The 26,718-nt window shown below is 56.7% G+C and overlaps 2 protein-coding genes and 1 long non-coding RNA gene across 22 annotated transcripts; 1 reads left to right on the top strand and 2 right to left on the bottom strand.

The window, feature by feature from the left end:
* Positions 1-902: 902 nt before the first annotated feature.
* On the bottom strand, positions 903-3,319 carry LOC145506260 (uncharacterized). Its single transcript, XR_014053656.1, has 3 exons — positions 3,144-3,319; positions 2,899-3,030; positions 903-2,331 (listed from the first exon to the last, which is right to left on the bottom strand). It is a non-coding gene; the product is annotated as an uncharacterized LOC145506260 (long non-coding RNA).
* Positions 2,329-16,274, top strand: KLHL21 (kelch like family member 21). Of its 2 annotated transcripts, XM_081490403.1 has the most exons (5): positions 2,329-4,683; positions 6,952-7,357; positions 11,333-11,405; positions 12,902-13,228; positions 13,691-16,274. In XM_081490403.1, exons 1-4 carry the CDS (start codon positions 3,663-3,665, stop codon positions 13,193-13,195), a joined length of 1,794 nt encoding a protein of 597 aa, XP_081346529.1. In that variant the 5' UTR covers positions 2,329-3,662; the 3' UTR covers positions 13,196-13,228; positions 13,691-16,274. The 2 variants fall into 2 exon arrangements, with proteins under 2 accessions (XP_081346529.1, XP_081346528.1); XM_081490402.1 differs by having other exon boundaries at positions 12,902-16,274.
* Positions 16,275-18,236: 1,962 nt separating this feature from the next.
* ZBTB48 (zinc finger and BTB domain containing 48) lies at positions 18,237-26,613 on the bottom strand. Of its 19 annotated transcripts, none has more exons than XM_081490385.1 (11): positions 26,298-26,613; positions 25,256-25,952; positions 24,334-24,575; positions 21,383-21,497; positions 20,711-20,803; positions 20,301-20,387; positions 19,977-20,131; positions 19,296-19,432; positions 19,059-19,223; positions 18,689-18,777; positions 18,237-18,597 (listed from the first exon to the last, which is right to left on the bottom strand). In XM_081490385.1, the coding sequence occupies exons 2-11, from the start codon at positions 25,943-25,945 to the stop codon at positions 18,301-18,303; spliced, it is 2,070 nt and encodes a 689-aa protein (XP_081346511.1). In that variant the 5' UTR covers positions 25,946-25,952; positions 26,298-26,613; the 3' UTR covers positions 18,237-18,300. The 19 variants fall into 19 exon arrangements, with proteins under 19 accessions (XP_081346511.1, XP_081346517.1, XP_081346509.1 ...); XM_081490391.1 differs by having other exon boundaries at positions 21,383-21,494; XM_081490383.1 differs by having other exon boundaries at positions 26,316-26,613.
* Positions 26,614-26,718: the final 105 nt, after the last annotated feature.

Below are 26,718 nucleotides of genomic sequence, written 5' to 3'. Positions count from 1 at the left end.
GATCTTGCAGTTCAAGGGACTCTCAGGAGTCTTCTCCAACACCACAGCTCAAAAGCATCAAGTCTTCAGCGTTCAGCCTTCTTTATGATTCAACTCTCACATCCATACATGACTACAGGAAAAATCATAACTTTGACTAGATGGACCTTTGTTGGCAAAGTAATGTTTCTGCTTTTTAATACGCTGTCTAGGTTCATCATAGCTTTTCTACCAGGTCTTAGTTGCCACATGCAGGATCTTCTGTCGCAGCATGTGGACCCTCGTTTCCCAACCAGGGATGGAATCCAGGCCCCCGGCAATAGGAGCACCGAGGTTCAGCCCCTAACCACCAAGGAAGTACCGGTGTGAATAATTTTAAATTATTAATAAATAATTTCTAAACTGGTCTTGTCAACTTTTCATATAATGATGAAAATTACCTGTGCATAGATGAATCAAATGGATTTCTCATGTTTTGGTTTATACAGGTAAAATATAAATATTAATAGGTAACACTATGTCCCAAACAATTTAAATGTTTTTACTTGTAGCATGTCATTTTCATATAACACTACACTTAATAATTTACAGAATAGTGTAATATTCCTTAAAGGAAAAAATTATATGTAATAAGTACATTACAAACCACACCTTAGGAAGCCCAGAATCAGAAAAAAAATCAGAATGTCTAATTGGGAAAAGGTACAATCTCTTTTTGACTTTATAAATGCTACAGTATGTGTTCCTGTCCCCTTCATGGATCACAGCCTTGTCATGGCAAACAGGCTTGCATAACTCAATGAGGCTATGAGCCTTTCTGTATGTTCTCAAAGAAAATAAAAAGGAGGTCACAGCAGCTTTTAAAATTATCTCAGTTACCTGTTGTCCTGTCTGCCTAAAATCAGAATTCAAATATCAAGTAGTTTTCATTTTTAAATGAAATTTGTTTTTATTCAATTTGGTATTTAATGAAATACATACCATTATTTGTTAAATCACATTGAATTACATTATCAGAAAGTTACTTAGACCAGTTTCATGATTTTAGAAGAGGTACACTTTCAAAACACTCATGACTGAAGTTTAGTCTTTAAATACATTTTCCCACGAACTTGCTTGTTGGTTACAGTTAACACCTTCCTCACCAGACAGTGGTGTTTGCACCACACTAGGGTGTTGGATGATATTTGAGAATTTTAAACCCCCATATTAATAGTTTGCTGACTGTATCCAGCACACCATCATACTGCAGTGAATGAATTTTTCACTTCCCATTTTGAACTCATGAGATTAATGAGCAAAAAAAAGGAACCAAGTAGCAGGCTTGGGTTAGCAGGTTGTTCAAAATTCCAAACACAGCTGATATGTCTAAATCTGTTCCTTTCTTTTCTAACTACATTCCTTCATTGCCTTAGATTTACACACATGGCTTCAAGTGCTCTCCTGTTAGGTCTAGGATATTAATAATATACTTTTTTCCCTCAAGAACTGAACTTTTTATTTTGAACTTTCAATATTCCTTGAATACCCAGGTTATATATGTTTAATATAGGAAAACAGAAAATGCAGGCAAGCAAAAAACAACAAAACAAACCTAGCCACCTGGAGAAAAATGTTACCTTCACAGTTGCTTGGTAGGCATATAAACACAGATAACAAATGGGGGTCACACAGGTAATCAGATTGCTTGACATTATAACATGAACATCTTTCCATTTCAATAGATAGCAACATCTATTCTTCAAAGTAAACCTGAAACAGTTAATCCCCGTTGTTGGGCATACACAAAACTAGACTCAGTTCTTAACTACAGAAACATTATTGATGTAAAGATTTGATTTATACCAGGTGGATGGGTTTTGACCTAGAGGGACTGTAGTATTTTTCCCTGCAAACATCCCACTTCCTGGCTACTCAGACTTTCTTGTCACAAAGCCTGAGCAAGTAAGCTTATTGGCCCGGCTCCTGGGCCCAGGAATGCTGCCGTTAATAGCTGTGTGAACAGTCCATCTATGGGCAACAGGCAGCCGGCCTGGGTACCTGAATGTTTTCTGACTTAGGGCTGTGCTTCCCATGCTGACATTCAGATCAGATACCTTCTCACGGCAAGATGGTGAGAAATTCACGAAGAGAAAAGAAGGCCTACAGTTCACTTCTCCGAGATGGAATAAAATCAAGATGTCTTCTCCAAAGGCTGAGTCGAATGAGCTGGAACCAAAAAATGACAGCAGCTCCTGGTGTGGCCCGCCTGCCCCAGGACACACGTGGGCGGAGTGAGGCTTCCATCCGGTGTGTTTGCCAAGCTCACAGGGCGGGGTGGGGGCTACCCAGTAACAGAAACCCAGGTTTCATCTGCAACACAAGAAGCCCAATAAGGGTCTTTTCTAAAAATGAGCAAATGCGTCCATTGAACTAAAGAAAAAAATGGCTTCCAAGTGAGGTAATTTTTTCCTCTGGTTTCTTTGAAAGCAAAGTCCTGGTATTGTATCTACTGGAACCAAAGTAAGGAAGATTTCTTTCTTCATGGTCACCCCCCATGTGATGGTGACATTGAAGAGGCACATCTCTGGTTTTCAAGGCAGTCCCTCTGACCTTGAGCTGAGAGCCGAGTTCCCTCTGGGAACCTGGCGCTCCTCAAATGGAAGAGGAAAAACTGCTATTTTTCCCAGGAATTATTTTATGGTGCTTCAGCTTTTTGTCCAGTTTAATAGTATATTCTAACGAATTCTCATGGATCTTTCCTACTCTGATTTCTGCCTTTCCTATTTCCTTTACCAGGAGAGGAGGGGCTAGAAGGCCAGGGTGACCAAACACAGCCACGGCAGGCCCCTCCCCTTCAGAGGGGAGCTCGGAGCCTGAAAGGGTCTCTATGACTCAGAAACTAAAACTGCGCCTTGTGTGCTGACGAAAGTTACTGACCGAGTTAGTCAAGTTAGAAACTCCTGCAGGAACACAGCGGAGCAGATTCCTGGCATCTGGCCCAGTGTCCCTCACGGATGCGCCAAGAAGAAAACGTCACCCAAAGACTTTATACTTGTTCTTGCTTTAGTCCTGAATTGTAAAAACATATTTCGTCGTTAGAAATCTGTCCCGAGATAGGGTTAACAAGCAACCCTTGGAACTATTGGAATTCAAAAAAAAAAGAAAAGAAAAAGCCATTGTACCGAATCGCCCTGGAGCGGTTTGGGAAGTCTGGCGCGAAAGGGATGGCTTCGTTCGCCCCCACCGGGTTTTGTTCGGCAGCCGGGCCAAGTGGGTGATGGGCAGGCTCTGGAGGCCCCGGATTCCAGTGCACGGCAGGGCCGCCCCTTCCGAAAGGACACTTGTCACCCGGCGTCCCAGGCTCCGGCGTCGGCGGGAGGCCTCAGGAAGCCCCGGAAGGGCGGAGAGAGGGAGCGGGCGCAGGCGGCGGTGACTCAGCCTGGAGCGCGGGGGCGGGAGCGCGCGAGTGGAGGCGAGTCAGAGCGCTCAGCCTGACTGCGGCCCCGGACCCAAAGGAGTTAAGTAGGCGGTGTCGGTGACGCCCCGCCCCCGCCCGGCCCGGCCTCCCGGAGACCGCCGCGCCCGGTCGTATTTATTGCGGCGGCTTCCAGTGCACAGTGTCTCTCCGCTGGCCCCGGCCGCGGCTTTCCCGAATACCGCGCTCAGCGGTCCCGCGCCCCCGCGCCCCAAGCCAAGGCGCCATGGAGCGGCCGGCGCCCCTGGCCGTACTGCCCTTCTCGGACCCCGCGCACGCGCTGAGCCTGCTGCGCGGCCTGAGCCAGCTCCGCGCAGAGCGCAAGTTCCTGGACGTGACCCTGGAGGCGGCGGGCGGGCGCGACTTCCCGGCGCACCGCGCCGTGCTGGCGGCTGCCAGCCCCTACTTCCGCGCCATGTTCGCCGGGCAGTTGCGCGAGAGCCGCGCCGAGCGGGTGCGCCTTCACGGCGTGCCGCCCGACATGCTGCAGCTGCTGCTCGACTTCAGCTACACGGGCCGCGTGGCGGTGAGCGGCGACAACGCCGAACCGCTGCTGCGCGCCGCCGACCTGCTGCAGTTCCCGGCGGTGAAGGAGGCGTGCGGCGCCTTCCTGCAGCAGCAGCTCGACCTGACCAACTGCCTAGACATGCAGGACTTCGCCGAAGCCTTCAGCTGCGCGGGGCTGGCGAGCGCGGCTCAGCGCTTCATTCTGCGCCACGTGGGCGAGCTGGGCGCCGAGCAGCTGGAGCGGCTGCCCCTGGCGCGGCTGCTGCGCTACCTGCGCGACGACGGGCTCTGCGTGCCCAAGGAGGAGGCCGCCTACCAGCTAGCACTGCGCTGGGTGCGCGCCGACCCGCCGCGCCGCGCGGCGCACTGGCCGCAGCTGCTGGAGGCCGTGCGCCTGCCCTTCGTGCGCCGCTTCTACCTGCTGGCTCACGTCGAGGCCGAGCCGCTGGTGGCCCGCTGCCCGCCCTGCCTGCGCCTGCTGCGCGAGGCGCGCGACTTCCAGGCGGCGCGCTACGACCGTCACGACCGCGGGCCCTGCCCTCGGATGCGGCCGCGCCCCTCCACTGGCCTCGCCGAGATCCTCGTGCTCGTGGGCGGATGCGACCAGGACTGCGACGAACTGGTCACCGTCGACTGCTACAACCCGCAGACGGGCCAGTGGCGCTACCTGGCCGAGTTCCCCGACCACCTGGGCGGAGGCTACAGCATCGTGGCGCTGGGCAACGACATCTACGTGACGGGTGAGTGGGCATGGGGGCTGATCAGGAAGACCCTGGCCCGCCCAGACCCCAGCGGGGGAGCAGGCACTTTCACCTGCAAGAGAACCCGAAGTGCCTGAAACCCCAGGCAGCACCTGGATGCAGGTGGACACGCCCCCCCCCCCGACTGGCACGCACAGACATTTCTAGGGTTGATATTTAAGATCTAGAAGAACCCCTTTGTGTTAGTGGAACAAGTAGCCGTCTGTGGCTCTCGCAGGGCCTGTCTGGGCAGCCCCCTCCTTGCCCAGGTGGTGTCCCCATTTGGTGGCAAGACACTGGGGCAGCCTCCCTGCACTATGAGTGCTTCCTTTTTCTCCCTAAGGAATCTGGGGACAGGCCGGGGACTGATGTCCTGTGGTACATCCTTTCTACCCCAGTAGGGGGGATTTCTCCCTCCCAGCTGAGCAGCACAGTCCTCTGACTCACTCACTTGGTCACTAGTGACAGCGTTCCCTGGGGCTTATACCTAGGCCCTGCGCTGTGGGTCACGTGGTGTTTAGGCTGCTCCCGGCCCAGCGACTGTAAACAGAGTCACATGCTAAGAGGTTTTCTTCCAATTACTTGGCCCAAACCCCAAAACACTGCCGAGTCATGCTGGGCGGGTCCCAGCCTGCCCTAGTCCTGGGCATCTCCCACATTTTTTATTAAAGATGAATCCCAGTTCAAACATGAGGCTCCCTCCATGCGTGGGGTGAGGAGGGGCGGTCTGTGCGAGGGCTATATAAGGAAAGAACCCAGCCAAGCATACGCTCAGGGCCTGCAGGGGGCTGGATCGGGCAGGGAGGCCTCATCTGGGCTGGCGCAGCGCTGTGTCCAGCCTGGCACGTTAGTTCGGGAGAAAGCCAGCTCTGAGGTACCCACCCCTCCCTCCAGTGTCCTGGGGGCTCTGAGCTGAGAAGTTGGGCTCATCCCGGCCTGAGGACAGGCTCGGCTGCGTGGCTGCCACTCCAGGTCGTGCCTCTGCAGGAATCTGCCAGAATGGGCCAGTTCCCAGTCTGAGGTTGGCCCTGTGGTGTTGGGGAACCAACCCCCTTCAACCCCACCCCACCCCCCACCGCTGAAGTCTAGTCAGTGAACTCCCACAACTGGTCAGACTCGCCCCAATTTTGCACACCCTTCCATAAATGTCTCAGCTAATCCTTTGGGTTTAGACAGGTGGCTGGGTCATTCCCTACAGCTGCCTCTAGGGAATCTCACAGGGGTGAGGAGGCGGCTTCAGCTGCCTTTGATACAGTTCTCCTTTAGAAGGAAGAAGGGAGGACTTTACAAGGAGGCTGTATTCTCCCTCTGAAAGCTCTGGGCTGTGAGCCGGATAGAATGTCACGGCGGCTCTGCTCTGCCCTGTGCCTCCAGGCTTAGGACAAGGAGGGGAACCCAACCCCCAGGGTTCTTGGGGTCCCTTCATCCTGTGGGAATCCTAATGTCCTAGGTGAGCCTGGTTTAATTTATGGCAGTAGCCAGTACCACTGGGCTTTGTTTGTTTGCTTTTTAGCCCTTTTTTTGGACATATAGATGGAAAAGTAGACATCATGCTTGCACAGCTTGATGACTTTTTCCAAACAGAACAAGTCAGTAGCTTGCACATAAATCAAGAAATACAACCCCAGAAGTTCACTCATAGCATCACCTCTGTGTTAGGTTTCTTGCTGGCTGAGTGCTTAGGTTTCCTCTTAACTCATCCTGGCCCAGCCTTGGTTAGGGGATGCCTAGAATTTAATGAACAAGTCCCCAAGGCACCCCACCCACATATGCTATTTTTGTTTTTTTCTATTTTTTGGCCAAGCACAGCATGCAGGATCTTAGTTCTCCAACAAGGGATCAAACCTGTGCCCCCTGCATTGTAAGCTCAGAGTCTTAGCCACTGGACCACCAGGGAAGTCCCTCCCACCCACATGACTTGTGGCTCCCTGGGAAAATGGACTCCTAAGACCTAATGCTCCCATCCAGTTGAGGTGTCTGACTCTGAGTGCAGGGGTCCAAACTGAGGTTACTGTGTACTCAGAATCGTGGCCTGTGGGCCTCCAGTTGGCCCACAGAGGTGCGGTAGTGTTTTTATCGCATGAAGCTGGACCATCTTCCTGGGCAATGGTCACCCTGTACCTGGCTTGAGCCCGTGGCTCCGGCCTTGGTAAGAGAGGATGTTTGTTTCATCCTTACTCTCTAGGAAGTTCAGAGAGTCACAGGTGGGTGACTCACCCTGAGTTGGTGTGGGCTAATCATCTATCTGCCCATTGTCCTCCCTGGCAGGCGGATCTGATGGCTCCCGGCTCTACGACTGCGTGTGGAGGTACAACTCAAGCGTGAATGAGTGGACAGAGGTGGCGCCCATGCTGAAGGCCCGGGAGTACCACAGCTCCTCCGTGCTAGATGGGCTGCTATACGTGGTGGCTGCGGACAGCACGGAGCGCTACGACCACACTACCGACTCCTGGGAGGCCCTGCAGCCCATGACCTACCCCATGGACAACTGTTCCACCACGGCCTGCCGGGGCCGGCTCTATGCCATCGGCTCCCTGGCCGGCAAGGAGACCATGGTCATGCAGTGCTACCACCCAGACACGGACCTGTGGTCGCTGGTGGACTGTGGCCAGCTCCCACCCTGGTCCTTTGCCCCCAAGACAGTGACTCTGAACGGACTCATGTACTTCATCAGGTGAGTCCCCAGGGGCCAAGGCCACTGCGTGCTCTTTTTTGCTAGCTAAGCACAGCTTCAGTGTTCTCCCACTTCACAGATGAGGAAACTGAGGCTGCACTGGCTCTGAGGCTGGATCTTTCTGACCTGGAGCTGTGGTTCTGCCCCTCATTCCTTAGAGTGGTTTCTGTGGCCTCTTGGGACCCAAGTGTGATGGATGGAGCTAGGTCTTTGCAGAGAACTTTTTGAGATTCAAAGATGCTAAATCAGCTATGTCTCTTTGGCTAGAGTTCGCCTGTGCATGCATGCTAAGTTGCTTCAGTTGTGTCTGACTCTTTGCGACCCCGTGAGCTGTAGCCCACCAGGCTTCTCTGTCTGTGGGATTCTCCAGGCAAAAATACTGGAATAGGTTGCCATTTCATCCTCCAGGGGATCTTCCTGACCCAGGGATCAGACCCTTGTCTCCTGCATTGGCAGGCGGATTTTTTACCATTAGCACCACCTGGGAAGCTGGGCTCCTCTAAAAACCCTAGTTGGTCTCATGTGGCCTTTACTAAAAGGAGCCACCTATCCTACCTGAGAGGGACTTTGAATCTTAATAAGAGGAGAGCTTTCTGGACACTTGAGTCTTTGGGAGGGGGAGCATGGCCTTGACAGACGGTTTGCTCATCAGCCGACTGGTGCCAGGTGTGAGGGACCAGGTGGATGGACTGACCTCGCCCCCTCTGCAGAAAGCAGAACTTCCGGGTTCAGTGCATCTCTGCACGTTCTGTCTCTTCCCTTCCTGCTGGGCCTGGCCCAGGAGGGCTCATGAGTCTTACTGAAAGAATGCTGTTCTCCCAGGATCCCGCCGCCACCCTGGACCAGGGAGGGGCCTGGTACCAAGCCGACCTGGAGCTGCTTGCAGGAACAATGACCGTAGTTAGCCTGTTGGAATCCCCAGTGTGTCGAGCTCTGGGTTACCTGCTTTATGGGCATTTTCAAGGCTAGTCCCCCATGGCTGTCTAATAAGATGACATCACTGTTGTCCCCATTTCACAGGTAGCAAAACAGGGACAGAGGGGTAAGGGACTTGCTCACAACTGCAGGCTTTTATGTATATTTATTCAATTGCATCAGGTCTTGGTTGCTGCACTCAAGATCTTCAGTTGCGGCATGCAGGCATGTGGGATCTAGTTCCCTGACCAGGGACCGAACCTGGGTCCCCTGCATTAGGAGCACAGCATCTTAGCCACTGGAGCACCAGGAAAGGCCCCCTCAAGCTTTAAATGGTGGCATAGGGTTAGAAACAAGAACTTCCAACCCAGGTCCCATGTGCTGTCACCACGTCCCAGCCTCCCTGGGCCCAGCTGTGGAGCCATGAAGCTGGGCAACCAGTGGGTCAGCATGCATCCATGGGTCTTGATGATTTGTCACAGCCAAATGCCCGCTCCTGATCGGCCAGTGGGCATCCAAGGAGCTGAGAGCTCCATACCTGCAGCTCACAGCTTCTGCATGTGTGTCATATATGCACGCACATATGTGCTTGTGTGTGTTAGTCACTCAGTTGTATCTGACTCTTTGTGACCCTATGGACTATAGCCCGCCAGGCTTCTCTGTCCATGAGATTCTTCAAGCAAGAATACTGGAGTAGGTAGCCATGCCCTCCTCTAGGGGATCTTCCCAACCCAGGAATTGAACCTGGTTCTCTTGCATTGGAAGGCGGGTTCTTTGCCATCTGAGCCACCAGGGAGCCCTACATGCTTGTAGGCCTGTGTATCTGCCGCTCCTCTCCCTGGCTTAGAGCCTACCTGAAGCTTTGACCCGGAGGGAAGGGGAAGGTGTGAATGACCATCCCCCCTCTCCCCATTCCATCTGGGACTTTGAATTGGGAGTTTCCAGGACAGGGACCCTGTGCTTCTTGGGCCACTCCCCTCTCACCAGCTGAGCCTCCCCTCCCCCAGACCCGAGGCTCTTTCCCAGGCTTCCTGGGAGAACACAGTTGGAACCTGGTGGTGTTGCTTGTCTCATGGTGGCCAGGCCTCCCTGATTCCCAGAAAGGTCAGGTCGGCTCCGAGGAAGCCCCAGAGACCCAGCCGGCTCCTGGCCCTGTTATAAAACATCATATCGTCTGACCCTTCATCCAGCTCTCCTCCCTGAGTCGTGAAAACCTCTTCAAAGTGGGGGTGGGGATGGCTATAAATACACCTTACGAGGGTGCCAGAACCTTTTTCAGAGTGCCAGGAACTTGGCCTCAGCCCCTCATGGCAGTTCCAGGCTGCGTGCCTTTGAGAACTCCCTCCTACCTCCACCCCACGGTCCTAGAACAAGATATGCCCAAGGACCAGTGTGTGGGAGGAAGGCCCCAGTGCCTTGGTCCTCCTGGTCAGGGTCACTGGTCAGCTGCTAAACCGCCCCATGTGCGAACCTTAGGATGCCCCCCCAGGCCCACTGTTAGCCTTCGTATATGGTCACCCAGCCCATGGAGGGCCGGGTAGGTGGGCTTGACTCTGCTTATCACACCCACACCCCACCACAGTTCCCACCAAACTTGGCAAGAGTTTGAGTGGTCTAGAAAGGCAGCCTGTTTGTCCTCTAAGCAAACAGTGGGGACCTGGCCTCACCTGAGTGTGTGGACGAGCCCAGGGGCCTGGGTCTCGTGCATTTGAGCATTCATGCACCCTGTCTACTCCCTTGAGCACCTTGGCCACATCACCCCTGCTCACAAGGCCCCCTGTTGTGGTAGCTCCCGTCTAGAAGAGGCTGTGACAGGGAGGTGTCCCACACTGTCCGCTGCAGCTGCCGTTGGCTATGAGCAGCGACCAGCAGCCCCCTCCCCTTAGCCATGCTCCACTTTGGTCCCAGTTTCACACGGCTCCTGGACTGGGGTGTCCCAATCCCGCAGAGGCAGGAGGCATGAGCCTTGTCCAGCCTGGCACCTTCTGGCTGTGGCTTCTGTGTTTCTGCAGCTGGGGAGGGCAGCCCAGCGGGTTCCCATATTAATTATCGTCATCTCATGGGCCACAACCTAAGAATGGTTTTTACATTCTGAAGTGTTTGGAGGAAAAAAAAAATCAAAGCGAGAGTCATACTTCCTGACGTGTGGAAAGTTATGTGAAATTCAAAGCTGCGTCCATAAATAAGGTTTTATGGGAAGGCAACCAGCCTCTTTGTTTATATGTCTGATGGCTGCATTTGTTCTCAGCGGCAGTGCTGGGGACCTGCCGCAGAGGCCGTCTGCTCCACAAGGCATTTCAGGCCCTTCAGCTAACCTTCAGGTTTACTCTCGGGCCATTCTGCTAACCCCTGACCTGTGACCATAATCATCATCAATGCTACTATTTGGGAGATAGTGTCTTTGTTTTTTGAGGCTGTGCCTTTGAACATTTGAGTGAAAGCATCAGGAGGAGTCAAACAGGATTGAAGGAGCCTGAGCCCAAAGTGTGGGGGCAGTGCTGATGTCCTCGCTCCTGCGATTCTGGTCACCCTGCTGGGCACCTAGGACCTAGCAGTGAACAAGGTGTGATGGGGGCTGACGGCGGTGGGAGGGCAGTGGCCAAGGAGCAGTACAGGGCACAGGGGCGTGGGCAGTGGGGCAGGAGGCCTGGCCAAGACTGGTCAGCCCTGGAAGGCTGTCCTGAAGAGGAGGCGGAAGTCCAAATCAGAATAAGTGGAGATTGGACGGAAGGGCCATGGTCAGTTGGGAGCTGAGGCTAGACTGTGTGACCATGGTGGGGGGACAGGGGGCGGCTGCATTGGTGCTGGGCTACAGGAAAGGGTTTAAGTGTGATTGTTGGGTTTGTGGAGCAAGGCTGGGTTCCGACCTCAGAGCCGAGGTGTGGGGACCTGAAGTCCGCCCCTCTGAGCCAGGGACGGGGTCCCACTGGCCAGTGGGCAGCCAAACAGCATCACAGGGGTCCCCAAAGGAGGTGGGCCTGGAGGACCCTCTCTCCAGCCCTCACACCCAGGGGCTTCCTACTCACTCTGACCTGCTCTTCCTCCTCATCTCCTCCCCAGGGACGACTCCGCTGAGGTGGACGTGTATAACCCCACCAAGAATGAATGGGATAAGATCCCGTCAATGAATCAGGTGAGTTTGCAGACTCGCCAACATTGGGAGCTCGGGCTGGTCCTGGTTTCCAACCAGTGTCAGCATAGGTGTTTGGGGGTTCAGTCCCAGCAGGCAGGGGTCTGTACTGGGCATTTCCCCAGTGTTGTCTCACTGTACAGCAGGGTGCTGCTGTCCTCAACTTGTGTTTGGAGGTCACCAAAAGAGAGACCTTAAATAAACTGCCAGAATCACACAGCTTAGTTCATTCGTTCAGACCAGAGTTCACTGAATGCCTGCTGTGAGCCAGAGACCAGGCTTGGAATGAGTGTTCCACAGAGGGACTGCAAGGACAAAGGGCCTGGGGCGGGCCATGCCTGATATGTTCATGGAACAAGCCCTCAGCCTGGCATGGCTGGAGCAGAGTGAACACAGGGGCAACAGAGGGATGAGGTCAGACAAGGAGGTCTCTGGGGATTGACCTTGGGAGTACATTTATTGAGCACCTGCTGTGTACCCACACTTCTGCTGCCTAATGGGGTGTTACTCTCTTTGCTTGTTGAGTTTCACAGTAAGATGAAGCCAGGAAGGTTTGGTAGCATTTGACCACATGGGCACTTTCCTTATTCCCAGACACACATCTATACCCACCTCCATCTCTATTTTCTGTCTTCCTTAATACTTCCCAACCTGGGACTTCCCTGGTGATCCAGTGGTTAGGACTCTGCACTTCCACTGTGAGGGGCATGGGTTCAATTCCTGGTCGGGGAACTAAGATCCCACATGCTGCATGGCACAGTCTCCCCACAGCAAAAAAAGAATTTTCCAAACCTTCTCTCTTGATACCTATGACCAGTGTCATAGTTTACAAAATCAGAGTTTATTTAACATCTTTACTGTTGCCAAATCTAACTTTGGTTGTCCTCGTAATGAGCTACCGGGCATGCATGCTCAGTTGTGTCCAACTCTTTGCAATCCTGTGGACTGTAGGCCGCCAGGCTCCTCTGTCCATGGGATTCTTCAGGCAAGAATACTGAAGTGGGTTGCCATTTCCTTCTCCAGGGGATCTTCCTGACCCAGGGATTGAACTCATGTCTCTTTTATCTCCTGCACTACAGGCAGGTTCTTTACCACTGTGCCACCTGGGAAGCCCATAATGAGCTACACGTATTCATTATAGCAATTTTGGGAAAGGTGGGATAGTCTAGTCTTGTGGTTCAGAGCCCAGACTTTGGATCAAGTCCCAGCTTTGCCACTGTCAGCCACGTGTGGCTCAGTTTTCCCATTTGTAAGATGGGGAGAACAGTCCTGCCTGTCTAACAGGGATGCTGCTGCTTGGAGGCCCCTTGACCACCATTGGGACCAGCCATGGCATGTGACCCCTGGGCATAGAGCCCCTGTTTCCTAGGTGGGGTATAGGAAGTGCCAAGGCCACCCCTGCCAAGGGCCCCGGGCACCTTCCCCACAGAGGGGGAGCTGTGGGGGCTCTCCCCTGCCCTGGCTGCCAGCCTCCCCTCACTGCCCGCCTTGGCCCACAGGTGCACGTTGGGGGCAGCCTGGCCGTCCTTGGAGGTAAGCTCTATGTCTCTGGGGGCTACGATAACACCTTCGAACTCTCCGACGTGGTGGAGGCCTATGACCCAGAGACTCGGGCGTGGAGCGTGGTGGGCCGGCTCCCAGAGCCCACCTTCTGGCACGGGAGCGTCAGCATCTTCCGCCAGTTCATGCCCCAGACACCCCTGGGCGGGCGCGGCTTTGAGCTAGACGGTGGCAGCAGTGACATGGATGTGGGCCAGCCCCGGCCACCGCAGAACCCCGCTGAGCTGCACTAGCCCCGGCCCGGCCCGGGGAGGGCCTCGGTGCAGGTAACCTGGCACCTCGGGGGACAGCACCCCCTTCCTTGTGCACAGGACAGGTGGGGCCCACCGGGCAGAGCATGAGCTCAGGGGCAGCCAAGCGAGCGAGGCTCAGGATGTGATACCTGGGGAGCTGCTGTGTGTTCAGGGCCTCCTGGGGCCAGGCCGGTGTGCACGCTCCTGCTCCTCGGTACAGGAAGAGCTGCCTCCCTGTCAGCAGGCCTGCTGGGACCAAGGCTGGTGTGCATGCCCCCGCTCCTTGGTCCAGGAAGAGCTGCCTCCCTGTCAGCACATCTCAGGCTCCAGTGAATCCCCCCCACCCCAGGACCCCACCTCACCAATGCAGGCATACCCCTCCTGCAGTCACCACCTGTGCCTACTTGCCCCCCTGCCTGCCCCCACTCCGGGAGAGCAGAACCCCAGCACTTCTGGGTACAAGCGGAGGGGAGTCTGAGAACAGCCTCTTCGCAGATCCTGCTATCCAGAACATGGAGAATCAGGCCGACGATGGCCCCATGGAGGTTCCACACTCCATGGTCAGGGATGAACAGCTGGCAGGCCAGCTCTGCAGTGGAGGGGTCTGCCTGCCCAGCTCCTCAACCCTGCTGGGCCCTCGCACCGAGACATCTGCTATGGGTGGCCCTGCTGGAAGTAAGCTCAGACCTGGCGACACAGGGCAGGGAGTGGACAGGAGCGTGGCCTTGAAAGGGGCCCAGCGGGACCTGCTGGGGGTTGTCTGTCTCCAGTGGACCTGGGCCAGGGCAGGTGCTGGGGTTCCTGTCCAGCCCACCTGCTAATGTGGCCTCACATGACTTGGGGGCCTCCAGGACCTTCGTCCCAGGCTAGTGCTGGAGAGGACTAAAGGCTGCAAGGTCGTAGCTTCTCTCCGGGAGGCCCTGGGACTTTGTCGCTGAAGCCCTGCCAGGCAAACAGCTGTGGACGCCCTTGCCCTGGCAACCTGAGCGGAGGAACGGGTTGTTTCTCAAGGAATCCAGGGCGGGGCAGACTCGGTGGTTGGTCACAAGGTTTCAAACGCAGTTGGCCTTTCCTTAAAGGAAGAGAGAGGGCAGCTAGAAGCAGGGTCTGGGTGGTTTGATCTTTACTCTTCCAGGGCCACTGCTGAAGTTTTCTGCAGGGGTTTGGGGGGCTGGCATGTGCTGTGAGCCCTGCAGAAGCCAGGGCTTCTCCAGGTGGGTGCCTGGAGGAGCCCCGGGGAACCCCGGAGCTGGTGTCCCTGGTTCTGAGGAGTGTGAGTGTTCCAGTGGATGCTGGTCTTGGCCCTCCAGGTCCCCAAAGCAGCCTTTGCTTGAATTTGTCCTTTTCCCTTCCAAAGGGGAGGGTGTTTGTTTTCCTCGTTGGGTGGATATTCATCCGTGTTCTCACCAAGAAAAAAGTTTTCTCACCATCACTTCCCAAGTGGCTCTTAACAATCCTTTTATTGGGCAGAAGCTGTGGGGGGGCCCTGCCTTCCCGCCTGTGAGGAGCCCTGGGGGAGCCATCGCTGTCAGGTCGACTGTCTTGCTCTGGAAACCCCACTGAAGCAGCCACAGCCCAGAGCTGGCCCTTCAGATCCCCCTGGGCCCTGACTCAGGGACCACTCCCAGCCCCCACTCCCCACCCCACCCCGTGTAGCTGGCACAGTGGGAAGGCGGGGGATGGGGAGTTGGCGTTTCCTGCCTTGGGCCTTGGCCAGGATAGGTGCTTAGCCCTCTGCTCCCTTGGGGGCCCCCCCTCCCAGGTCACCCCTCCTGGTCTGAGTGCCCTCTTGTGAACTGGGGCTGGCTTGCCCCCTTCCCTCAGGGTGGTTGCAACCCTAGATGCTCCCCCTCCACTGCCCTCACTTCACTCCCCAAGGGTTATTGTGACCTTTCTTCCAGCCCAGGTGCCTGCCTGGTTGGCTGAGCCCACCCAGAGGTGGTCTGGCTCCATGGGGTGGCCGATTTGGGTTCCCAGGCAGGTGAGGCTGCCCAATGTGATGGCTCGTCTCCTGTGGGTGGCAGGGGGACAGCAAGACCAGGGTGCTTGGGATCCATGGAGCCCTGATTCTGTTCCAGTCACCAGCTCAGTGCCAGTCTGTGCCCTCTCAGGGGGTGTGATGTCACGCAGAGAGATGTGGTGACATGTGACAGGTCATGGGGGTGGGGTGGGGACTCAGTTTCATGGGAGAGACTCCAGGTGCCCTTTCCAGGGCTGTCTCTGTGGAGGGCCTGGGCAGCCCACGAAGGCAGGATGGGAGTGGAGGGCAGCCGTGTGCCATAGTCACTGGAACTCCCCCTACCACCCCCCAGGCAGGCAGGGCTGTTCTCTGTGTCAAGGGCAGGAATCTCCACAGGCAGTGGCTTATGGGGAGGCCTTTTGCTGGGACTGCAGACACTCATGATTTCCTCCTAAATCAGCATTTGTCACCCGCCACGGCATTCTCATCAGTGCTGAAGGCCAGAGCCTGGGCCTTTGTCTGGTCTTTGCTGTTTTTGGTACTTCACCGTGTGACCAGCCATCCCACTCGCCAGTGTTAACTCAGATGATGGTTTGGTGGGGGGGCGGCAGTGATGTTCACTTCCTAGAAACTCCCCAGGTCTCCACCCCCATGACCCTGCCTTAGGAAGGGGAGGCACCAGCCTCAGCAACAGCAGGCTCCCACTGGGGGTCCAGGAGCAGGATCGACCCTTGAAAAGTGTCCCCTCCCTACCCTGCCCTCCATGCTCCACTGCATCACTGCACACCAATGGGCGGGGCCAGCCAGGGAGGGACTGTCTACGAGTTAGATGTACATGACTTTGAGTCTGTGAGGCAAGTTAAGTTATGAGAGTTCGGTGACTAGTATTTAATGCTGACCTACTGTTATAAAGTATTCTATATTTATACAACTTCAGAGACTCTTCTGGACTAGCACACCCTCCCTCCGGGGTCTGACATCCAGTGCCAGCCCCCCCGAGCGTGGGGCAGGTTTGCATATTTATTTGTCTGTTCGTTAGGCTTCTATGTCTGGGATCCTGTTTAAGGTTTTAGGATGCTTTCAAAACATTAACTTTTTGAAATAAAAATGTTTCCTATATGTTTGGTGTCATCGCCTCCATCCTGCTGCTGCTGGGTCTTGGAGCCTTATGGGCTGAGGCCAGGCACATGGGGCAAGGAAGCAAAGGAGTACTTGAGGAGCACATTTTAATACTCATTAATGCGGCCGCCCCTGTGCCCACAGGGAAGGGGGTCGAGGTTGGAGCGCCCAGGACTTGTGCTGGTGGTTTCAGGGGCAAAGCCTTTCAGGCCCTTTATCGTCTCTGTCATTACAAGGCAGGAAGTAGTGGAAAGAGGAGGCTGAGCCCCATAGGTGGGAGGAAGGCAGGTGGTGGAGGCCAAGAGCTGTTTCAGCCTCCTGACTCCACTTCGGGGTGTTCTGCCCACTGCCTTGCTCCCCCCTCCTGAAAGTGGGGTCCCAAATGGTGGTGAGACCCCCATCTCTGCAGTGGGTAAACCCCAGACCCTTAAAATAGAGGAAGATTTCCCCCCCAGAAGAGGCTGAGAGGCTTGGAACATTCCTCATGTCTGCAGAGCCCACTGAACCCAAGGAAGCGGCCAGTGCCCAGCCAGGAAGGGGGAATCTTGAGGCCAGGTCCACCTCAGTCCCCTGGCCATCTGCAGTAGCTCATGACCTGGCTGGCAGTCACTGCACTTGAATATTATCTTTACCTCTTTACCTGGTGGTCAAGGAGTAACAGGAAAGACGGCTGGATGGGTTCTGGTTCTAAAACGGAGTTTCCCTCCTTAGATCTGGGGAGGTGTTCAGCACAGGATGGGGTAGGTGCCTCAGGAATCCTCCAGTGAGGTGAGTGGTGGGTCACAACTGTCGCTGCCGCTGACTGTGCCCACCCTGTGCTAAGCTACGCAGTGAGCAGAAGGGCACACTCCAGGTGGGGCAGCTGTGAACGTGTGCAGGTACCGACACCCGCAGTGAGTGGTGGGGTCCACGTTCCCTAGCCTTGAACCTGAGGAATCACGTTGTGGTGACTGCCTGGACCAACGCGATGTGGCATGGTGACACTGGACTTGCAGGGCTGGGTCACAGACAGGCAGCTTTGGCCTGTTGCCTGCTGGGACGTGTGCTCTCAGCACTCAGCTACCATGCTCTGGTGGAGCCCAGACAACCCCTGGAGGGGTACCCAGCCCACAGCCAGGGCTACCTTCTCAGGCACACAAGTGAGCCATCTTGAGAGCAGACCTGCCCCCCAGCCCATGGACAATTCTGGGTGGTCTGTTATCCAGTAGTAAGACTGGAACGCAGGCTCCCTCATTTAATCCTCCTCTATGAAGTGTGTACTGTCACTAATTGCATTAAAAATAAGGAAATGAAGCCCTTAGTCACTTGCCCCAGGTCACAGACATCACGGAGCTGGGGAGGATTCAGTGCAGGCAACTGGCCGCCTGAGCCCACGCCACGCGCTTCTTTCCAAGGCTGCGGAACCTGGGTGCTACCCGGGCCTCTGGCCATTCCAGGCCTGGCCTTGCCTGTGCCTCAAGCCAGCCTCCTGAATAAACTCCCCAGGGAAAGGTCCTGTCCATAGTCTCTCCATCAGCCAGGATCTAGAGTATGCTTAGCCACAAACCTGTCCTCCAGCCCCAGATCCGCTCGGCTGCACACTCACTGGGCCCGTTTTGGCCTGCCACCATCATCAGGACCCTGGCCACCCTGTTTTGACTCCAGAGGCTGAATGATGAATTCTGCCCTCGCTAGCTGGCATCACCGAAGCTATGCTGTAGGAATGCTACTGCTCCATCTGGTCCAGTTCTAAACCCCAGATGGGAGAAAAATTAGAATGCCCCAGGCCAGAGGCGTGGCCCCCAAAGCTACCAACCCATGTTTCACCCGAGGGGTCTCCCAACAACCTGGGGAAGCTGCTGGCCAAGCTCTGGGGTGGACAGATGAGGCAGTGCCCCATTTCTTCTAGAGGACACGGTGGGAAAGCAGCTCCTCCCGGAGCCCAGGTTCCCGGGGAACAGACCACTGGATGGACTGGATTGGTCGAGTCCAAAGCCCTGCGGTTTATTGGGGGCTGGGGCCAAGTGGACCGTGCACGGGTGGGGGGCTACGTGTCACAGTCTTCGGGGATGGCGGCCGTGATGATGAGCGAGGGCTCCATGACGCCTGTGCCCGCGAAGCTCTCCTCCGCACACAGTCTCTGGCCAGGGAGCTGGGAGGCCAGGCTGCCATGGGCCAGTGACTCCACGATGACCTCGGCTGAGCCCACCTCCAAGTCGGGGGGCGGCTGGAGCGCCACCACCACCATCTTCTCGTCCTCAATGACCAAGTTCCGGAGCTTGCGCTGCCTAGGGTTGTAGTTCTCCACCCGGTCATGGATCTCCATGTGCCTCCGCAGGTGGGCCTAGGGGTTGGGGGGGCTCAGGCTGGGTGCAGAGGGAGGAGGGTTCAGGGGCCCGAAGGGGCGGGAGGAGGCAACCCACCCCCAGGCCTACCTGCCGGGTGAACTTGTAGCCGCATTCGGTGCACTCGAACTTCCTGACCCCCTTGTGTCTCCTCACGTGCACGCGCAGCTGCTCCACGGCTGCAGGAGGGAAGGGCCGGGGTCAGGGGAAGCAGGAAGTGGGCAGGCTTGGCCCTGCCAGGCTTTCGGGTGGCACCCTGAAGTCACTACTGCCCAGGGCCCTCGGGAGCCTCCACCCCCTCCCTGCTGGCAAGAGGGTTCTGCTGCCAAGGGGCGTGTGACAGCCACTGCTGCGCCCCACCTCTCCCGGGGAACCCCTCCAGCTTTGACCGGGGGAAAGGGCCTGGCCCTCTCTCTGCCCAGGGTAGGGCAGGGCGATGGCCTTCCACAGGCCCAGGTACCTTTGAAGGTCTTCCCGCAGATCTGGCAGAAGTGGGGCCTGCCCTCCTGGTGGCGGCTGGCCACGTGCCTCAGCAGGGGCCCCTTCTCCGTGAAGCGCTGCTCACAGAACTCACAGCTGAAGGGCCTCTCGCCGGTGTGGGTGCGGTTGTGTTTGTCCAGGCTGGCTGTGGGGACAAGGAGGGGGGCTCAGCCGCCGGGCCTCAGACCCGGGCCAGGGAGGGGCTGGCCTGCCTCACCTTGGGTGCGGAAGGTCTTGCCACAGAGGTGGCACTGGAAGGGCTTCTCGCCCGTGTGCGTGCGCAGGTGCATGTTGAGATTGGCTTTCTGGGTGAAGGCGTGGCTGCAGAACTCACAGACGTACGGCCGCTCGTTCCTGTCCAGGCGGGGACACAGGCGTCACCAAAAGAAGCAGTCCCCTTGGTGCCCCTGCAGCTGGGAACACGCCTGATCCCAGAGCCAAGGAAACAGGCCAGGCTGAGGCCAGCCTGCCTGAGCTGTGAGAACAGACTCAGGCTGCCGCAGGCTGCCCAGGAAAAAGAGGGCATGAGCTCCATCCTGGGAGCCACGGGAAACCAGAACTCTGCCAGGGAGGCCCAGAGCCTCGTCCTGCCTGAATACCGCCCACAGCCTCCCTGCCTGGCAAGTTGCCTCATCCCTCAGGTCCTCCCCTCCAGAAAGGCTGCAGGCTTTGGACACAGGTGGGGGCACTCTAGCCCCTGTGAGTGGCAGCAGGGCCAGGCCTGGGGAGGACGGTCCAAGGAGGATGGCCCCGGGGAGGACGGTCCAGGCAGGATGGCCCGGGGAGGATGGTCCAGGGAGGATGGCCCTGAGGAGGACAGCCCCGGGGAGGACAGTCCAGGCAAGATGGCCCCGGAGAGGACAGTCCAGGCAGGATGGCCCAGGGAGGACAGTCCCACCTGTGCTTGGCCTTGATGTGCATCTGCAAGCCATTCCGGCTAGATGCCCGGTGCCCGCACTCCTCGCACACAAACAGCTTCTCCCCACGGTGCTTGAACGCCTCGTGCAGCTGCAGCTCCGTCCGGGACAGGAAGCACTTGGCACAAGTGGGACACTAGGGACAGAGGGGGCAGGGCCAGAGTGAGGAGCAGGACCGCCCTGGAGTCCCTGCCCTGGGAAACCGCACAGCCTGCCCGCTCTAGACCAGCCACACCGCCTCCCTGGGCTGGCTCCCAGCATCGCAGCGGGCCCGGCCCCCATCCTTGGCGCGGCCTGGCACTTACCGCATGGGGCTTGGGAGCTCCGTGCAGCTTGATCATGTGGCTCTGCAGGTCCTTCTTCTGCATGAACTGCTGGGAGCAGGAAGAGCACTGCAAGACAGGTCACGATCACCTCTGAAGCCACCAACACCACTGGAAGCCGGGTCACCCCAGGGATATTGGGGCAGGAACCCAGAGGTGGGGCCCAGCCTGAGATGCTTGGAGGCTCCTCGACTACGTGTGAAGGCCACACCCAGGCAGAGGCTGAGGCTGTCCTCCAGTGAGGGAATCCCGCTCAAAGACACAGGAGCACTGGGCAGGTAGGGAGGGGAGGCCCCGACACCATCCCACAAGAAGGGCTAAACGAGGCGGGTGGAGTGGAGATCCTGGGGCTGCCCCTTGGCCTCCAGCCTTGGGGACAGGCCAAGCCTGACCTTATAGGGCATCTCCCCCGTGTGGGACACCATGTGCACCCGCAGCTCCATCCTCCGGCGGAATGTCTCCTGGCACACGGAGCACGTGAAGACCTGGCAGCGTGAGGGGCAAGTAGGGCCGGCATCAGTGGGTGGAGGGCCTCTGCTCAGGCTTCCACTCACTGCTGGCAAGAGTCTGCCCAAGGGGGTGGGGGCGCTAGGGTGAGAGAGGGCAACACATAACCTGCTTGCCCTGACCGTGACCATAGCTGAGTGCTGCAAGCCCACCACGCCAGGCTGGGAGTCAGACCAGGGACAAAGGCTGAATGGCCTCACCTGTGACCCCCACCCTGACTTGTGACCAGCCTCTAGGAAGCAGGGTTTAGCCCACCAGGGGGTTGGGTGGCCAGGTGGCCTTTCTCAGAAGCTACCCCCCTTCTTCAAAGCCCAGGAACCCAGGCAGGCAAACCCAAGATAGCTCCTGCAGTGTCCCTCCTGGGCTTGTCCCTTCTGCCCTTCGGACCTGTGTCCCCACTGTCATACCAGGAAGGGGACCCGATGACATCCAAGGGCCCTGTGGCTCTCGAGTCTACAGTCCTGTCAGGCCAGTCCCCTGGGGGCCCCTCCCAGGTGGAAGAGAGACAGAAGCCAGCGTGCGCCTGCCCAGCAGGACCCCAGCTGGCCCTCAGGTACCTGTTCTGAGCGGTTCATGCAGTTTCGGGCTTCATGTTCCAGGAGGTTCTCCTTCCGGAAGTAACACTTCCCGCATTTGGGACACTCAAAGGGTTTCTCCCCAGTGTGTTTCCTGCTGGGAGAAGCCATGGGGTGTGGATGCTGAGTGGACTCGCCACCCTCCCTCATGCAGGGCCCGCTCTAGCACCTCTGCTGACAGTGCTGAGCTGCCCAGGCTGACGCCTGAGGCTCTCCACATGGCTGGTGAAGCTGTGGGGTGTGTCTAGAAACCCTCCTCCCTCCCGGAGACTCCGCAAGGGAAGGCATAGCTCCCCGCTGTAGGAGACGCCCCAGAACCACAGGCCACTGGGAGGCCCAGCTGCAGTGTCTCTCCAAAGGCAGAAATAACCTCTGGGCCCCAACTCCCTGGAGAAACTACTCAGCCTGCCTGGGACTTCTGTGAGCTCGGCCTTCAAGACCATGGCCACAATCTGACCACCTCGCCTGGCCTCCGGGCTACCACCCAGTGCAGCCGCGCCATCCCCAGGCCACTGCCTGAGCCTCCTACCTGGCTCTGTGCTCCACACAGGCCTCCCAACAAGTTTTCACTTTAGGAGTCAGACGGACCCTCAAGGATAACCAGATCTCATCACCTTTGCTCTCAACCCTCTAACACTTGGCATCTGGCCCTGAGAAAGGTCTGCTGCTGCCCCTTACCTTGCTGCCTCCCTCTCACCCCAGAGACTCTGCTCCAGCTCCCCTCCAGCCCAGAGCATGCTCCCTAGCCATCTGCAAGCTTCCTCACTTCCTCTGAACCTGCTGGGTAGTCTCCCGTCTTTACAATTGCAACCTGACCCGACCCTGAACTACCCAGGTCCCCCTCCCCAGCCCTCCTGTCCTTTTCTTTTTTCCCATGGCACTTCTAGCCCTTCAGCACACTGCAGAGTCTCTTATCTGGTTGTTCAGGGTCTCACCGCCCTGCTGGAAGGCGAGCTCCACAAGGCCCCTTTGTTCTATTCATGAAGGTATCTGAAGCACCCAGCCACCTGGCAGACAACTCACTGAATGAACTAAGTGAACTCTGACCTCAGAGCCCAGAATGGTGCGGGAAGAGCACTGACAGCCTACCACAGGCACTCTTCTCTCATCCCCTGCTAATACACTGACTGTCCCCTGCCCGCAAGACCTCAGTTGGCACCTTAGCTGGCACCCCCTCCTAGTTTTTAGGTCAGTCCAGTGGCCTGCAGCATAAGATGAGGACGGGGCTGGTACCTGCGCCCAAGCTTCACACTAGGGAGTGTGCAGGCAGACACAGGTCACCCCAGGGTGACTGGCCCAAAGGCTCCACTGGCAGCAGCTGCCCCCAGAGCAGGGAGAGCAAGCAGGCTCTGTCCTCAGTTCCAACTCCATTCAGTCACCAGGGGCCTCTGAGAGTGTCGTAGTGAGAAAATGTGCATGGCCCAGCCTGGCTTGGCAAGACATTGCACCAAGTGCTGTCTGGGGCTGAAGAAGGGCAGGAGGGGAAGGCGCGTCATTTAGCTGCCCTCCCTGCAGGCCCTAGGAAGAGCAAGGCCTCGGGAGCAGTGCCTTCCACAGGGATGTGCAGGATGATGGAAATACTCCAATATTCCACATCCATGCTGTGGCCTTCGTTCAGCAGCCGGGGCCGCAAGCAGCTACTGAGCGCTTGAAATGAAGCTAGCATAACTTAGGAACTGAACTTATTTAATTTTAATTACTTTTAAGTTAAAATAGCTTCCTGTGAAATCTGATTACCTTTGAGAAATGGAGTATCTCCTGCCACATCAGTAAACAAGTATGTCACAGGCACCAGTCATTGTAGCCCTCCAAGGAGAGCCAGTGAGCCCTAAGGGAACTCAGGAGAAGAATACCTGCTATCTGCAGCCATCAAAATGCAGCCACTTCCTGAGGTGAGCCCCAAGGATGCTCAAGATGTGAAAAACACAGGATTCTTGTCCCAGATAGCTGAGGTGCATATCCAAGGAGTGATTTCAGTGAGCCCAGACGCTTACATCTTCCCATACATAGAAAAGTGCAAAATTCCTTAACTTGGGATATCTGGTTTTCTTTAACAGTAATCTTTTGATGTTCCGATTATATACCCTTGGTTGCAAAAATGTCTATATAATCTGGCTCCTCCCTTCACTTCCTCAGAGCAGTTCTCTCAGGGTTACTTGAGATGCTGCTGCCTCCTGGGCTTGAAGTCCTAAAAATTCCCACTGAATAAAACATAACTGTCAACTTTTAGGTTGTGAATATTTTTTAAGTTAACACCTTACTGGACACAGCAGCTTTAGACAAGGGTCCCCAGTGCTCCGCTGACACCTGAGACTTAACCTGTCTGCAGAAACGCAGGCGGCACTCACCCTAAAGATTGACATCTTGGCCCCAGGCCCACACTGCCAGGCTTCAGAAACACCTGCAGTCAGGCCTCAGCCACAGCATGGGCCCTCAGGCTGCTCTCACCTCCTTGGGAGAAGCCACTGTGGTCAAGGTCCACAGTGGGTGGAGCCTGATGCTAACAGCTGCTTCAGGCTGCTTCAATCATGTTAGACTCTTTGCGACCCCATGGACTGTAACCAGCCAAGTTCCTCTGTCCATGGGATTCTCCAGGCAATAATACTGGAGTGGGTTGCCATGCCCTTCTCCAGGGGATCTTCCATCTCTTATGTCTCCTACATTGGCAGGCGGGTTCTTTACCACTAGCGCCACCTGGGTGTCCCCAAACCCACTCCCAGCAGAGAGCTCACAGGAGGGGGAGGAAGAAGGAAGCCATCCAAGGTCAGAGTCTCAATCCCCGTTAGTCAGAGGATACCAATGCCAGGCACTGTGTGGGTCTGAGGTGGCACCCCAGCTCCCCTACGTGGGCCGCAAGTGGGGAGCGCAGGTCCCCCTCCCCCCAACACGGGAACAGCAGATGGGAAAAGAAAATAGAAAAACAGAACGTTTACCTGTTGTGGACTTTTAGGTAATATTTGCTGAGGAACTTTTTATGACATGTGGGGCATTCAACTGGCACCGCTGTACCTTTTCTGTTCTCAGGAGGCTCGGCTGCCAGGGAACCTGCGCTCCGGGCCGGCTCGGCAGCACAGGGCTTTCTGATTACGTTTGCTTTCCTCTTGGTTGGCACAGTCTCAGTTTCAGAAACGTAATCGCCGTCGCCGTCGTCCTCAACTTGAACCACGACCTCCCACTAGAGCAGAAGAGGCAGCAGGAGGGTGTGAGGTCACCAAACTGATTCAGCAGGGGTTCTGGGGATGCATCTACAGGGTGGCCAGCTCCATCTAGTTTCATCCCAAGTCCCAACCCAGGCCTGTCCCCAGACGCGTCTGTTCCTTCATCAGTGCCTGTTCCCTTCAAGGTCCCAAGGCAGCAGCAACATCCCAATCTCAGGTTTGAGGGCAAGAGCTCTGTTTATGGGTAACTGGAAGTCCGCCTGGATTTCACTTCCCTGGGCAAACACCTAATGCCGCCCATGTCGGCCCCAAGAAGCTGCCAACCACAGACACGACTGGCAGGAAGGTCAGCCTGAGGCTGTGGGATGGAGCTGGCTTCCTGCATTTGGAGATATCACGTCCGACTCTGCAACCCCATGGACTGTAGCCCGTCAGGCTCCTCCGTTCATGGGATTTCCCAGGCAAGAATACTGGAGTGGGTTGCCATTTCCTTCTCCAGGGGATCTTTCTGGTCCAAGGATTGAACCCGTGTCTCTTGCCTTAACAGGCAGATTCTTTAGCGCTGCGCCACCTGGGAAGCCCTATATTTGGAGAAAGCCTGTTCTAAACCCACAAAACAGATTCTACCTTTGAGTACATATTACCCCTGAAAAGTATGAATCCCTTCTCCCCATCTCCAACACCCTGAGCACGGTACCTCATTAGTCCCGCCCTGCAGCTGGACACCTTCAGCTTCGAAGGACCTTGGGGGCACTTTGCAATCCTCAGGCTCCTTGTCCCCAGGGGGACAGAGCTTCAGGGCCTGCTTGAGTTTCCCACGGAGAAAGGACGGGCTCTCACTCTGAGCAGGAAGGCCAAGCCGGGGCCTCTGGGGGCTGAGACTACCGCTGAGCTCCGGATCCCTGGGGATTTGACCCAGAGTCCTTGAAACTTCCTCCTTCTCCACACCCACGGACTCCTTGAGGTGGCTGTTCACATCCCGGGGGGCAGGTTTCCCGAGCCCACTCTGGCCACTTGGTGGCTGTCCCACCGAGGCTTTGGGCTTGAAGCTCTGGCACAGCTCCACGGCCTCTGGCACCCGCAACTCCCTGGCTGCCAGGAGCACCTGATCCCGGTTCCCCGAGGTGAGGGCGAGGTGGCCGGTGTAGAAAAAGTCCAGCAGGAGGCCAAAGATCTCGGCAAAGCCCGCAGGGAGGACGACACTGCCCCCTGAGCCATCCCCGTAGAGGCTCTGGAAGAAGTGGCTGCAGCAGGCAAGAACACTCCAGTGTGCCTTGAACACCAGGCCCCCAACATCCAGGGTGGCATCGCAGTACTGGCCCCTCTCCCGCTGCTTGTTGAGCTCCTGCAGAACCCTCACGCTGTGCTGGACGAAGGAGCCGTCCATGGTCCCTCTGAAGGGAAGAAACACGGCAGTGACACTCTGACCAGTCCAACCCAGAGGCGCAAGAGAAAGCCCCTGGAGCTGAGACCAGGGTAAAGGGAGACAGATTCTATTCATTCACTTTATTACAACCAGGACTTAGATCAAGGTTAGAAGGTGCAAGCTGAGGCAGGAAGGGACTGAGAACCTCCCTGGGGGCGGGGTCCAAGCAAACAGGCCATATCGGGGGTGGGCAGAGAGTGTGGGTGACGGGGGTGCGGGAGGACTAGGTGAGGACACAATTGGGAAAGGGTGCTGGTGGGAGGAAATCAAAAGTTTGGGAAAAGAGGCGCTGCATCAGCGCGAACTTATCAGCCTGGCACAGCGAGAGGACCGGAGGCAGGGGAGGACAGCGGCTGCAGACAGGTGAGAAGAACCCACGCCGCGCCCACACGTCTCGAGCAGCCGGGCGGAAGGCGGCCGCGGTCACACTCCGTCAGCAGTCACGGCGGCCCACAGCGCCCCCTCCCTCGCCCCTTGCCCCTCGATCTCCTCATCCTGGCCCACGCTCCCTACGCCTACCCCTCCAGCCTCGAGACAGGTAGCCCACACTACACCACTGACCAACTGCCCAGTCCGTACGTGCCGGGCGAAAGTGAAGAGACGCCGCCGTCGCCGCCGCCGGACGTGACGTCAGGGCGCGCCAGCCGGGGCGGGACGCCCGGGGGGTGGGGGGTGACAGGCCTTTACCTCCGGCCCCTGGAGGCGGTACCACATAGACAGCAGCCAATGGGATG

The sequence above is a fragment of the Giraffa tippelskirchi genome, chromosome 5, assembly GCF_054371585.1.
Source record: "Giraffa tippelskirchi isolate mGirTip1 chromosome 5, T2T-mGirTip1v1.2.pri, whole genome shotgun sequence".
NCBI classification, from domain to species: Eukaryota; Metazoa; Chordata; class Mammalia; order Artiodactyla; family Giraffidae; genus Giraffa; species Giraffa tippelskirchi.
Note: the sequence above shows the minus strand (reverse complement) of the source record. Positions and strands in the feature narration are given on the sequence as shown.